The sequence below is a fragment of the Limanda limanda genome, chromosome 8, assembly GCF_963576545.1.
Source record: "Limanda limanda chromosome 8, fLimLim1.1, whole genome shotgun sequence".
NCBI lineage: Eukaryota > Metazoa > Chordata > Actinopteri > Pleuronectiformes > Pleuronectidae > Limanda > Limanda limanda.
Genome location: NC_083643.1, coordinates 2,330,475 through 2,344,834, shown reverse-complemented (window position 1 = coordinate 2,344,834; position 14,360 = coordinate 2,330,475). Strand labels below are relative to the sequence as shown.

The window sequence follows — 14,360 nt, the reverse complement described above, 5'->3', positions numbered from 1 at the left end:
CTTTCACAGATAGCAAATACAACACAATACAACAGATATTGATGTGATGCTTATGTAAACACATCGAGACTACTTTACTGTCCTGTATATTATTTGTCTGTATATTTTTGTCGGGTGTTTTATGTTATGAGCTTGTGTTTTATTGTGAAGTCCCTGCACCGGATCTCCCGGTGTGGCTAGCAGTTAGCTTCACTCGCTAGCTGCAGGTGAACGATGGTTTCTCTCCTGACTCGTCGGATCCACTTTTCTTGTCTCCATCGTTTCCTGCAGAGTTTTAACTTTAACTCTGGAAACGTCACCAGAGTAAGTTCACTCTAAACTTTGAACCTTGTGTTTTATTACCAGGTTTAAAGTCCGGGTTGTTTTTATCAGAGGAGTTAACGTGAAGAATCCAACAGCAGCAGCAGAAGGTCAAAGTTTGTCTGTGTTCATAGACGATCTTTGTTGTTTAATTAGCATCAACAAAGATAACAACAGGTTAATTAGCTGATTAGCAAACTGAGCTAATACAGAAGTAGCTGTGTTACTAGTAGCTAACTGTGAACCAGTGCTGCTGTATCAACAACAGTAGTAGTACTAGGAGTAATACTACTGGTAATACTAGTGATAACACAACTAACCAAGCAATGAAGTAGAGTAGTAGTAAATTTAGTAGAGAGGCTGAAGTTAGCTTAACGTTAGCTTCACTGTAGCTGTTAGCTAACTGTTGACAGTGTGTCAAGCAGCCTGAACTCTCTGTGGCTCAACACAACTTTTTTAAACAATATTAATAATCAATTTCTTATATCAATGAGGAACAATAACTCATTAATCATGTATGTTAGATAAACCCAATGTGATTTAATGAGTTAATCATAATAGAAACACAATCTGAGCTTAATTTATTCATTACTTATTTATACTATATATCTTATCATATAACAATGTTCCGGTCCCGGTCAATGTCCCGGTCCCTGTCCCTGTCCAGGTCCCGGTCCCGGTCCCGGTCCCTGTCCCTGTCCCTGTCCCGGTCCCTGTCCCTGTCCCTGTCCCTGTCCCTGTCCCGGTCCCTGTCCCTGTCCCGGTCCCGGTCCTGGTCCCTGTCCCGGTCCCTGTCCCGGTCCCTGTCCCTGTCCCCGTCCCCGTCCCCGTAAAGGTCCCCGTCCCCGTAAAGGTCCCCGGTCCCTGTCCCTGTCCCGATCCCGGCCCGGCCCCTGTCCCTGTCCCTGTCCCGGTCCCTGTCCCTGTCCCGGTCCCTGTGCCTGTGCCTGTCCCTGTCCCGGTCCCTGTGCCTGTGCCTGTCCCTGTCCCGGTCCCTGTCCCTGTGCCTGTCCCTGTCCCTGTCCCTGTCCCTGTCCCTGTCCCTGTCCCGGTCCCGGTCCCTGTCCCTGTCCCGGTCCCGGTCCCTATCCCTATCCCTGTCCCGGTCCCGGTCCCGGTCCCTGTCCCTGTCCCTGACCCTGTCCCTGTCCCTGTCCCGGTCCCGGGATCTGTCCCGGTTCCTGTCCCTGTCCCGGATCCTGTCCCTGTCCCTGTCCCTGTCCCTGTCCCTGTCCCGGTCCCTGTCCCTGTCCCTGTCCCGCTCCCTGTCCCTGTCCCTGTCCCAGTCCCTGTCCCGGTCCCTGTCCCTGTCCCTCATGATTTTGCTTTTAGAACATACATTTGTCCCTGTCCCTGTCCCTGTCCCTGTCCCTGTCCCTGTCCCGGTTCCTGTCCCTGTCCCGGTCCCTGTCCCTGTCCCTGTCCCTGTCCCGGTCCCGGTCCCTGTCCCGGTCCCTGTCCCTGTCCCTGTCCCTGTCCCGGTCCCTGTCACTGTCCCTGTCCCTGTCCCGGTCCCTGTCCCTGTCCCTGTCCCTGTCCCGGTCCCTGTCCCTGTCCCTGTCCCTGTCCCTGTCCCGGTCCCTGTCCCTGTCCCTGTCCCTGTCCCTGTCCCGGTCCCGGTCCCGGTCCCTGTCCCTGTCCCGGTCCCTGTCCCTGTCCCTGTCCCTGTCCCGGTCCCTGTCCCGGTCCCTGTCCCGGTCCCGGTCCCGGTCCCTGTCCCCGTCCCCGTCCCCGTAAAGGTCCCCGTCCCCGTAAAGGTCCCCGGTCCCTGTCCCTGTCCCGATCCCGGCCCGGCCCCTGTCCCTGTCCCTGTCCCGGTCCCTGTCCCTGTCCCGGTCCCTGTGCCTGTGCCTGTCCCTGTCCCGGTCCCTGTCCCTGTGCCTGTCCCTGTCCCGGTCCCTGTCCCTGTCCCTGTCCCTGTCCCTGTCCCTGTCCCTGTCCCTGTCCCTGTCCCGGATCCTGTCCCTGTCCCTGTCCCGGTCCCTGTCCCTGTCCCTGTCCCGCTCCCTGTCCCTGTCCCAGTCCCTGTCCCGGTCCCTGTCCCTGTCCCTCATGATTTTGCTTTTAGAACATACATTTGTCCCTGTCCCTGTCCCTGTCCCTGTCCCTGTCCCGGTTCCTGTCCCTGTCCCGGTCCCTGTCCCTGTCCCTGTCCCTGTCCCGGTCCCGGTCCCTGTCCCGGTCCCTGTCCCTGTCCCTGTCCCTGTCCCGGTCCCTGTCACTGTCCCTGTCCCTGTCCCGGTCCCTGTCCCTGTCCCTGTCCCTGTCCCGGTCCCTGTCCCTGTCCCTGTCCCTGTCCCTGTCCCGGTCCCGGTCCCGGTCCCTGTCCCTGTCCCGGTCCCTGTCCCTGTCCCTGTCCCTGTCCCGGTCCCTGTCCCGGTCCCTGTCCCGGTCCCGGTCCCGGTCCCTGTCCCCGTCCCCGTCCCCGTCCCCGTCCCCGTAAAGGTCCCCGTCCCCGTCCCCGTAAAGGTCCCCGGTCCCTGTCCCTGTCCCTGTCCCGATCCCGGCCCGGCCCCTGTCCCTGTCCCTGTCCCTGTCCCTGTCCCTGTCCCTGTCCCTGTCCCGGTCCCTGTCCCTGTCCCGGTCCCTGTGCCTGTGCCTGTCCCTGTCCCGGTCCCTGTCCCTGTGCCTGTCCCTGTCCCGGTCCCTGTCCCTGTGCCTGTCCCTGTCCCTGTCCCTGTCCCGGTCCCGGTCCCTGTCCCTGTCCCGGTCCCGGTCCCTGTCCCGGTCCCGGTCCCGGTCCCTGTCCCCGTCCCCGTCCCCGTAAAGGTCCCCGTCCCCGTCCCCGTAAAGGTCCCCGGTCCCTGTCCCTGTCCCGATCCCGGCCCGGCCCGGCCCCTGTCCCTGTCCCTGTCCCGGTCCCTGTCCCTGTCCCGGTCCCTGTGCCTGTGCCTGTCCCTGTCCCGGTCCCTGTGCCTGTCCCTGTCCCTGTCCCTGTCCCGGTCCCGGTCCCGGTCCCTGTCCCTGTCCCTGTCCCTGTCCCTGTCCCGGTCCCTATCCCTGTCCCGGTCCCGGTCCCTGTCCCTGTCCCTGACCCTGTCCCTGTCCCTGTCCCTGTCCCGGTCCCGGGATCTGTCCCTGTCCCGGTTCCTGTCCCTGTCCCGGATCCTGTCCCTGTCCCTGTCCCGGTCCCTGTCCCTGTCCCTGTCCCTGTCCCGCTCCCTGTCCCTGTCCCTGTCCCTGTCCCTGTCCCTGTCCCTGTCCCAGTCCCTGTCCCTGTCCCTGTCCCGGTCCCTGTCCCTGTCCCTCATGATTTTGCTTTTAGAACATACATTTGTCCCTGTCCCTGTCCCTGTTCCTGTCCCTGTCCCTGTCCCGGTCCCTGTCCCTGTCCCTGTCCCTGTCCCTGTCCCTGTCCCTGTCCCTGTCCCGGTCCCGGTCCCGGTCCCTGTCCCTGTCCCTGTCCCTGTCCCTGTCCCGGTCCCTGTCACTGTCCCTGTCCCTGTCCCTGTCCCGTTCCCTGTCCCTGTCCCTGTCCCTGTCCCTGTCCCGGTCCCTGTCCCTGTCCCTGTCCCGGTCCCGGTCCCGGTGCCTGTCCCTGTCCCGGTCCCTGTCCCTGTCCCTGTCCCGGTCCCTGTCCCGGTCCCGGTCCCGGTCCATGTCCCTGTCCCTGTCCCGGTCCCTGTCCCTGTCCCTGTCCCTGTCCCTGTCCCTGTCCCGGTCCCTGTCCCTGTCCCATCCCCTGTCCCAGTCCCTGTCCCTGTCCCGGTCCCTGTCCCTGTCCCATCCCTGTCCCGGTCCCTGTCCCGGTCCCGGTCCCTGTCCCGGTCCCTGTCCCGGTCCCTGTCCCTGTCCCTGTCCCTGTCCTCCAGATTCTACACACTCACATGTAGAATCTGTTTAGATGACTCACATGTTTTCTCTGCATTAACTAAACAGACTATTTCAGAACCACTTTTCAGTTCAAGTGCACAATCTTGTATTGTCGTTGTATCCTCCCACTCATGACTCACTGCTCTTCACTGTGTGTGTGTGTGTGTGTGTGTGTTGTGTATTGTGTGTGTGCACAGTGTGCGTCTCTGGACGGTGCTCTCTCTGCCTTCAGGTCGATCTGTGGTGAGGACGGCGTCTCACTGGGTGAAGCCGTCAGAGAGCAGCATGGAAAAGATGAGTCTTTGCACAGGTGTGTGGATTTCACTCTACGACACAGACACACACACATGTTGTGTCTTTTTCCACACATTAAATCCCATTCGAAGTCGAGTTGTGTGACATTACAACTCCAGGGGTTTGAGAACAGACATAAAAGTTTCAGCAGATGATTCTTGGCTTAAAAATAACTGAACAAAAGACCGAAGGAAACACCACGATCTTGAAAGTGATGATGTTTGCACACAGACAAATGATTTCTTTATGATGACTCTGAATATGTTGTCTCGTTGCTGTTGTCCAGGTGTTGTCCTCCAGATGTGGTGCTGTTTCCTGCTTGCGTGGAGGAGGTCAGCGCTCTGGCTCAGGTCTGCCACCGCCACCGCCTGCCCATCGTCCCCTTCGGCACCGGGACGGGTCTGGAGGGAGGCGTCAGTGCAGTGAAGGTGAGGAGAACAGGCGTGTGTTGTTGACTATTATGTGTATTTGTACACAACTCATGTACTAGACTGTATGTGCACGTGTTCGATCCTCTAGGGCGGCGTGTGCTTCAGTCTGAGGAACATGGACCAGGTTCTGGATCTCCACCAGGAGGACTTCGACGTGACGGTGGAGCCGGGTGTGACTCGGAAGGCTCTGAACTCCTACCTGAGAGACACCGGCCTGTGGTTTCCTGTCGGTCAGTCGACGTGTTCTTCAGGAAGAACAGTTTACACTTCTTTGTTTTGTTTAAATCAGTTTCTAGCTGAGGGTGTTGAGGGTGTTTAAATGCATACTTCCAGCAGAGGGCGATATTGGACAAGATAACAAGCTCCAAAGTGATTTCTCATCTCAATCAGAATCAGAATCAGAAAGTATTTATTTCCAACTAGGTTTACACCTACCTGGAATTTGCTCTGGTTATTGGTGCATACAATGAACATAGAAACATAAAAACACAATAAATACACCACACATAAGAAAAACAATAATAATAATTAAAAAACAATATATATTTACTCACTATGTACTTCTTATTTACTCACTTTTCTAGTATTTATACAAGGTAGCATTTATTTAGACATAAACATATCTATATAAAAATATATAAAAGATAAAAGATATAAAAAGTGAAGTAAAAAGTGAAATGCGAAACAGTGTCAAATTGCAATATGCAATGTAGTGCAGTATAATATAATATAATATATGTGTTAATTTAACACATCCTTGAGGTGTGGGGGCGGAATAAAAGTCCAAGTCAGGTGGGGGTCCTGGGCCTTGTTGCATAACAATGAAAACAAAGTGAGGATTTAGTAATGTTAAAACAGTACAGAGTTAATTATTTTTGATCAGTTCAGTGTCAGTTATCCAGGATTGTTTAAGATTCAGGGAGTAATGTGAGAAACACTAGTGATGTGTTTATTTTTTATTTTTTTATTTAGAAGGATCTCCATTAGCTCTACCCTAAGACAGAGCTACTTTTAGTGGGGTCCACATTTAAAACATACATACAGATATCAAACATTTAAAACATACATTACAAAACCAATATCAAACATTTAAAACATGCGTACATTACAAATATCAAAAGTTAAAATTAGGGCTGGGCAAGTTAACTCGTTTTAATCGAGTTAACTCAAGTGATGAGTTAACTCGATTGTTTATCCGCCAATTATTTTCTTTTTTCCTGTTCTGCAGCAGTCAGCAACAGACTTTCACAAAATAAAAGCCTGACTTTCACAATAAAACAATAAATAATCAAACCTGAGTTAATGCGAGATAAAATAATTAATCGAGTTAACTCATCACTTGAGTTAACTCGAGTAAAACGAGTTAACTTGCCCAGCCCTAATTAAAATACATAAAAATAATGATCATACAATTTTACAGATATCAAAAATTAACTTAGTGGTTATGCAATTTTACCTTTGTCATGATATAAAACACTGATATATCCAATTCCATAGAAGCGAAAACTGCAAACCATGTAAGAGAATACTACACATTTATGTACAGTACATCACCATCTAGTGTCACAGGTATGCTGTACCCAAGTGTTTCATGATTTGCTTTTTGAACATACATTTACGTGTCACGTTTATAATTTCTGTTGCTCGTAGGTTCCATGACTTCATGGCTCTGTATCCCACAGTGCGTTTCAGAAAATTGGTTTTAGCTCTGGGGAGTGAAAACCTTCCTTCTATTGCTCGTCTAGTGGCGTAGTTATGTGAGGCTACATTTTTATTTAGTTGCCTATACTGATCTGCTGGTGGTGTTTACTCCCTCAGATCCTGGTGCTGACGCGTCTCTGTGTGGAATGGCGGCTACCAGCGCGTCGGGGACGAACGCCGTGCGATACGGAACCATGAGGGAAAACGTTCTGAACCTGGAGGTGGTGCTCGCCGACGGCACCGTGGTACACACAGCCGGGAAGGGCCGACGCCCCAGGTGACAACTTGACCCTTTAACTGATGTCATGGCTTCCTGGTACAACACGTGGAAACAGAAGAATATATTGTCGAATGCAGCATCAAACCTCCTCATTCTCCTTCTGCTTCTCTTTCCTCCTTTAGGAAGACGTCAGCCGGCTACAACCTGACCAACCTGTTTGTGGGCTCGGAGGGAACCCTGGGCATCATCACCAAGACCACGCTGCGGCTCTACGGCGTCCCAGAGTCCATGGCGTCGGCCGTCTGCTCGTTTCCCTCCATCCAGGACGCCGTGGACAGCACCGTGCAGGTCCTACAGGCCGGAGTGCCCATCGCTCGCATTGGTGAGGAGGTGATGCCCAGGGTTCATACAGCCGGGGTAGGAATGAACCTCGGTCTTATTCCCAGGTTAACTCGGCCTGGTCTAGCAAACACATGAAGCTCAATTTTAAATCTAATATTCCAACAAGAGGCTGATTTGTCGGGTAGAACAGCCACAGAGAGATGGAGGCTGAGTCTGGAGCAGCTGGGGCGAGCGAAGGAAGAGAGGAACCGTTATCGACCCCCCCCCGGAGGTGGATAATAGAATCCTGCAGCGGGAAACGGCTGAAAGAACTCACAGTGAAAATAGATCGATATCAGTTATTGGCAGATGTGAAATATGTTGAACAACAGTCTGAAGATTGACCTATTTAGGCCTCATGCACACTCGTATGTTTTAGATTTAAAATGCATCACACTAACAGTTGTTTCTCCTTGTGTGTGTGTGTGTGTGTGTGTGTGTGTGTGTGTGTGTGTGTGTGTGTGTGTTGTGTGTGTGTGTGTTTGTGTGTGTGTGTGTGTGTTTGTGTTATCCAGAGTTCCTGGATGACGTGATGATCGACGCGTGCAACCGGTTCAGTCGTCTCTCGTACCCTGTGATGCCAACGCTGTTCCTGGAGTTCCACGGCTCTGAGCAAAGCCTGAAGGAACAAGTCAACACAACTGGTGTGTGAATGACACAAACTGCATTGTGTTGTGGATTTAATTGTCAATAGATCAGTTTAAACCAGAAAATGGGTAAAATATGTCTCTCCGATGCAAAAATATCCTGGATACTGTCAATCATGATGTTTCAGCCCATTTATATATCATCAAATAACTAATTGAAATTAAACTTACCCGAAAAATAATACCCAACAAACATCAGTGTGTTAAGAAAAACCTAAAATGACAGAAATTACCTTTTGAGAAAAAACTATTCAAAGAGTTCTTGGATTTTGAGTTTAGTTTTCAGTCCATGTCCCTTCTGTTAACACAGAGTCAGCCACCAGGGGGCGATCAAGACACTTTGGCTTCACATTTGTGAGCCTTTATGTCGTCCATCTTTATTTAAAGTAGATGTTACAGACGTGGAGTTTAACAGTGACTCGTCTGCTGTGTTCCTGTCGTCTCAGAGGAAATCACTCAGAGCAACAGAGGCTCAGATTTCCAGTGGGCTCAAGATGCAGAAACGAGGGAGCGTCTGTGGAAAGCTCGTCATGACGCCTGGTACGCTGCTCTGGCTCTCAGGCCCGGCTGCAAGGTAAAGAACCTCCGCTGCCTCTTCACCGGAGGGACGTGGACCTGCCACTGAAATACACAAGGTCTCAGACCGGAGGTTCCTCAGCCAGGGTTTAGGACCACGAGACTAGGGTTGCAAAGGGGCGGAAAGTTTCCATGGGAAGTTAAGCTCGGGAATTTTGGGAATTTTGAAAAAAAAAAAAACTAGGCAAAATTAAACGCTGAGCAATAAAAACATCATTCAAAACTCTATTTTAAAGATGTATGGAACGTTGAGTTTCAACCCTCCACTGTGCATTCTTCCATCACATGCACAGATAACTCCCAGCATGCTTCACTCTACAGCAGGGCTACTGAGGCCTGCTGTAGAGTGAAGGACTAGTCAGGTAAGTTTCCATGATATTACTGGGAAAATATATTAGCATGCTGATTGAGGATTGTTCATCTGTTCATCTAGCCTATTTCCATTCATTTATCCATCAATTGTAAAATATGTTTACAGACTATTCCAATTGTTTGGCTAACTATTTATATCTCTGGCATTGCATTAGTGTTTTTTTACAAACTTTTTTCTCATCTTATTCTACAGAACAATGCCACGTGCACTCTCTCATGTGTGGAGACATTTCACCTCATCCAATGTAGAAGGAAAGGCTGTGTACATTTGCAAATACTGTGCAAAGACCTATGTTAAGAATGACACAACGATGCAGAAGCATATAGTCAAGTGCCCAAAGTTTCCTCAGGGCTCAAATCAGCCTATGACACAACAAAATGTTTATATTTATGTCTGTATATGACAAAGTAAATACAGTTAGTATAAATTACCCACAACATTTCCAGTTTATTCCCCTTAATTCCCGTATATTCCCGTTTATTCCCGTATATTCCCGTTTATTCCCGTTAATTCCCGTATATTCCCGTTAATTCCCATGGAAAGTTTCCAACTTTGAATATTCCCGGAATTTTGCAACCCTACACAAGACACTGAGGCTTCCAGAAATCAAATACATTTTAAAAACTATTAGAAATGACATGTTTTAGACATAACTGTTACAACCAATTAGCTAATTAGCTGTGTGTGTGTGTGTGTGTGTGTGTGTGTGTGTGTGTGTGTGTGTGTGTGTGTGTGTGTGTGTGTGTGTGTGTGTGTGTGTACAGGCCTACGCAACCGATGTGTGTGTCCCTCTCTCTCGACTGCCCCAAATCCTGGTGGAGACAAAAGAGGACCTGATTGAAAACAGACTGACAGGTGAGCAGTGATGTGCAAACTGAACAAAAGACAAAACCTCTTCAGTTTTCTTACACTGATTATTTATTATTTACAATAAAATGATCAATGAGCAGGATATGTCTCCGTTGAATGAATGCGTCTGTCTCCAGGTCCCATAGCGGGACACGTAGGAGACGGTAACTTCCACTGCCTGGTGGTGGTCGACCCCAGCGACCCCGAGGAGCTGCACCGGGTCCATCTGTTCACTGAGAGACTGGCCAGGTGAGAAGTCTCTGAGACTCAGGCTTCGGATTTGTGAACTGTTCTAGTTTCATAAGAATCATCTTAATTTGACTCCTTTGCTGAAGCTCATCCGTAGTTGAAAGTCAGATGTTTACAAACAATATCGATAAAAAGCAGGATTTATTAATGAAAACTTCAGGTGCATGTTCTAAGCTTCAGTGAATGTTCATGACTTTTACAAATGTTGTTGGATAATACGGAACAAAGTGAAAACCACCGGCACAGAGGCAAACAGGTTTCAGTCCTCAGGGATTATAAAATAGAGATTTTTTTTTTTTTAACAATATATTTATTGAGTTTTACATATTAGAAACATACATTCAAACATTTAAGACATACAAACGTTTATGAACACCCCCCACCCACAATCAATCACTCAGGGTATAGAAAAAGAGGCAGAAATCAAATAACTTAAAATAAGATTAAATAAAATAATAATAATAAAAAAAAAATACATATATAAAAATATAAGAATAAATGGAAGTAAATAAAGACATAATTATACAAATACAAATAAATTAAATTCCAATCAATCAAATCAAAAGCCTAGATAAAATAACGTTCTTATTCATAATATTAGTTAGTTACAAATAATATATTTTTTATAAGGCCATGCTATTTTATTCTGTTTCACTCATTAATTTCCACTTGGTCGCTTTCCAAAAATCGCATGAAGGTCCCATATTTCCTTGAATTTACTGTTTTTCCCTCTGACCACATATGTTAATTTCTCCAAGGCAAGGCAAGAAGCCATTTCCCTTCGCCACATTGCAGTTGTAGGACCGTCCATACTCTTCCATTAAAATAGAGATTTATATATGTTTAGGTATTAAATTTGAGTTTTGAAATTGTTTTGGTGATAGGTTTACCATCTTCAAGGTTAGTGACTTGAATTGAATCACAGATACAAGGAGCCAGAAGGAGCCTCCTGGTCAGGGCTCAGCCTCAGAGGAAGTGTCAGTGTGAGGAGTTCAGACGTCTGGAGGAAGCTGGAGCTCCTGCTGCTCCGTCACTTTAAAAGGAGTCAGCTCAGCAGGTTCAGACACCTGATCTGGATCCTCCGGGGCACCTTCCTCTGGAGGCTCTGCAGTCATGTCACTGCAGAGAGTATTTATCCCACCTGTCCTGGGAGAGAGACTCAGGATCCTCCAGGAGGAGCTGGAGAGCGAAGCTGGTCGTATGGATCACCTGGTTTAGTCCAAGTCTGATAACAGCTTCAGCTTTAGTCCTTTTTCTTTGGTGTAATGATAACTATAGTGACATCACTGACCTGTTGAAGGCCGTGGCTGGAGACCCAGGTTTCATTGTGCAGTGGAGTAATGAGGCTTGTTTCCTGCAGGCGAGCTCTGGCCATGGACGGAACCTGCACGGGGGAGCACGGAGTGGGCTTAGGGAAGAGAGCGCTGCTGCGTGAGGAGATGGGACCCTCGGCCATCCAGGTCATGCAGGGTCTCAAAGACGTCCTGGACCCCGATAACCTGATGAATCCTGGGAAAGTTCTTCAGCCACGAGAAATATGAACTGTGTTTTTTTAGTCAGTGAACATGGAGAATCTCCTGATCTGCTCACCGTGCATGGCTTAAAGACTGATGTCGCAATGAAGCTGCTTATTTCCAACGATCAAATGTGAAAGATAAGATCACAACCAACGCTGTTATTTAATATCTGTGATGATTCCACGCCGTTGACTGTAAATAAAGATGGACGACGTGAAACAAGTGGAGCGTCAAGCGTCGTCCATCTTTATTTTCAGTCTATACTTGCTTTTACGGGATGATCTAAAAATATATTTGAATATGGAAAATCAAGAATGTTTCGCTTTTTCGTGGATAATCAAACTGTTAATTATACGGTAAGATGACACATTACGACAGTGAGGGATTAGCTAATCTGTCTAATACTCATTTAGAAAATGGACAAAGCAGAAAACTTGATAAAACCAGGACGTGTCAGAAGTTCAAGCTGTTACACAGGTTGACTCCCGGGGACCAAACCCAGGGTGGAGCCTCCTGCACGAAGCAGAAACATTCCACAGGTCGTCTGTAGTCCACGGAGTCAGATGATAAATATCTGTTTGATTGTTTACTGTCAGTCTTCATTATAATTATCACCCTGACGATGGATTTGAGGTCAAATTAAGACCAAAGTGTTCAGAGAATTCACAGAAAAAAAACCTGAGCAACCAAATGAATAAATGTGAAGTTTGTGCCTTTCTTAAATACACCTGTGTTACTAAATACCACTTTTCTAATCCCTGCTCTTTATGGAGAGTTTATATTTGGTCAATAATTGATTAGTTAACGTCTATTACAACAAACTTTGAGTTGCAAAGGTGAAAAATTGTGGTTTCTTTGTTTGTTAGTTATTCAGATATAACTGTGGATCATGAGTAAATATTTGGGTGTTTCTCACGACTTGGTTTTGCTTCAGTTGCTGGTGAATGGATTCTGAGGCCACAGCTTTGTTTTCCCTGAAACGCTGCAGCAGACGGATTAAAGAGATGAAAAGACGTCTGCGTATTAATCTGCTGGAGGATGAACCTCTGCCAGAGGAATTATTCTTATCGCCAAATGATTTATTAATTACGTTTTATCATTTATTCAGATTGACTAGTCCAGTTCTTCAGGTTGAATGTTGGAGTCTTTATAAAATTCTGCTTGGCTGTGAGTTCTGCTGCTTAACTTTGATTGTAAACAAACTGCCAACGAATCAACTGGATTCATCTCCTGCACAGTTTTGTCTATATTCATGCAAATGTATTTATTTTATTTGAGATTGAATGTGAAAGAACAAAAAATAAATGTCTTCCCTGTCCAAACACTTCTGCTCTGGATTGTAATGTAGAAATATTGTCTATTTAAAATGTGTGTGCAACCCTCAGAGTCACTGTTTATTTGAGGAGGAATTAAATCACCAGACAACAGATTCACAGCCCTGTGGTCTTCTGTGTTTTCTGCCTGTTGTCTTTTATTTATCCATAAACTGTACGAGGACGTGTCTCCCTGCGTGTGAGGAGACGAGACCATTTACGGACCTGCTGTCGTCCAGCAGGACAGATTAATACCTGGTGAAGTGAGGACTTCACCTTATTGGGAAGTGAGCGACTGTACGAGAGCCGCAGACTGTGAAGAAACAAAAGAGCCCGACGGAATCAAACCAACCTAATTACACGCACACGTGCACGCGCAGGATTAGAGCGAGTAATCCTAAACAAAACATGTGAGCCTGTAATCCCAATAATTTAGCATATGGTGGAAAAATCAGCGCATAACCCGTTAATGACGACAATATGGTGGTCTGGCTGGATGCCTGGAAGTGAGGGGGGGGTTATACACAAGTCAGAAAATAATTGGCACACAAAATAAAATAAAAGGTCACGATTCCACAACCCTGCAGGTTACAGTTAAAATCAGATTCAGAATCAGAAAGTATTTATTTCAAAGCAGGTTTACACCTACCTGGAATTTGCTCTGGTTATTGGTGCATACAATGAACATAGAAACATAAAAACACAATAAATACACCACACAAAACAATAGTAATAATAAAAAAACAATATATATTTACTCACTATTTACTTCTTATTTACTCACTTTTTCTAATATTTATACAAGGTAGCATTTATTTAGACATAAACATATCTATATAAAAATATATAAAAGATAAAAGATATAAAAAGTGAAGTAAAAGGTGAAATGCAAAAAGCAAAACAGTATCAAATTGCAATATGCAATGTACAATGAACCCTTTTGAAAAGCAACTCCTTTGATTTTACTGCAGAATATGAGACAAATAATATGAGACAATTAACTTTAAGACCTGTTGTATCGTTTCCATGGAAACCCACAGCAACAAGTCAGAAGCTGCTGTAGTGACGTGGATCGTACCATGTTTTGAAGAGATAATAATCTGTCAACTGGTCTAATTAATCCACTTCTAACACTTAACGACCTTTACATATTTCCTCTTGGTGTGTTGAAGCGTTCTTTCAACTGTAACAAGGTGCTTAACAATGTCACAATGGGACACAATTAAAAGTAGTTTGAAGATCACACAGGGTTAAAGCACAAATAGCAAAATAAAACAGATGATTAAAGAGTAAAATGAAACAGAGAAAAAATGATTAAAACAGAATAAGATCAGAACTCGAGGGATAAAACTATGAAAATGTATGTTTAGGATTCAAAAGGAGTTGAATTGTTATCATTTTGAATCTACTAATCTATATTATAACGTCAGATTGCACATTGTCTAAAAACATTAGTTGTATATTATTATGTTTTACATTTTGCATTTCACTTTTTACTTCACTTTGTATATCTTTAATCTTGTATATATTTTTATATAGATATGTTTATGTCTAAATAAATGCTACCTTGTATAAATATTCGAAAAAGTAAGTAAATAAGAAGTAAATAGTGAGTAAATATATATTGTTTTGTTTATTATTATTATTGTTTTTCTTATGTGTGGTGTATTTATTGTGTTTTTATGTTTCTATGTTC

General features: G+C 46.4%; 1 protein-coding gene across 1 annotated transcript; it reads left to right on the top strand.

The window, feature by feature from the left end:
• The first annotated feature begins 203 nt into the window (after nt 1-203).
• On the top strand, nt 204-12,778 carry ldhd (lactate dehydrogenase D). Its single transcript, XM_061076140.1, has 11 exons — nt 204-303; nt 4,311-4,423; nt 4,694-4,835; nt 4,927-5,068; nt 6,657-6,816; nt 6,942-7,141; nt 7,656-7,784; nt 8,234-8,361; nt 9,501-9,591; nt 9,723-9,834; nt 11,195-12,778. Exons 1-11 carry the CDS (start codon nt 214-216, stop codon nt 11,373-11,375), a joined length of 1,488 nt encoding a protein of 495 aa, XP_060932123.1. The 5' UTR covers nt 204-213; the 3' UTR covers nt 11,376-12,778.
• The last annotated feature ends 1,582 nt before the right edge of the window (nt 12,779-14,360 follow it).

Excerpts from the sequence above, each read along its gene's own strand:
- ldhd (XM_061076140.1), top strand. The coding sequence starts at position 214 with ATGGTTTCTCTCCTGACTCGTCGGATCCACTTTTCTTGTCTCCATCGT. Across the intron at positions 7,785-8,233 it reads GGAACAAGTCAACACAACTG|AGGAAATCACTCAGAGCAAC; the intron begins GTGTGTGAATGA and ends CTGTCGTCTCAG. Across the intron at positions 8,362-9,500 it reads CTCTCAGGCCCGGCTGCAAG|GCCTACGCAACCGATGTGTG; the intron begins GTAAAGAACCTC and ends GTGTGTGTACAG.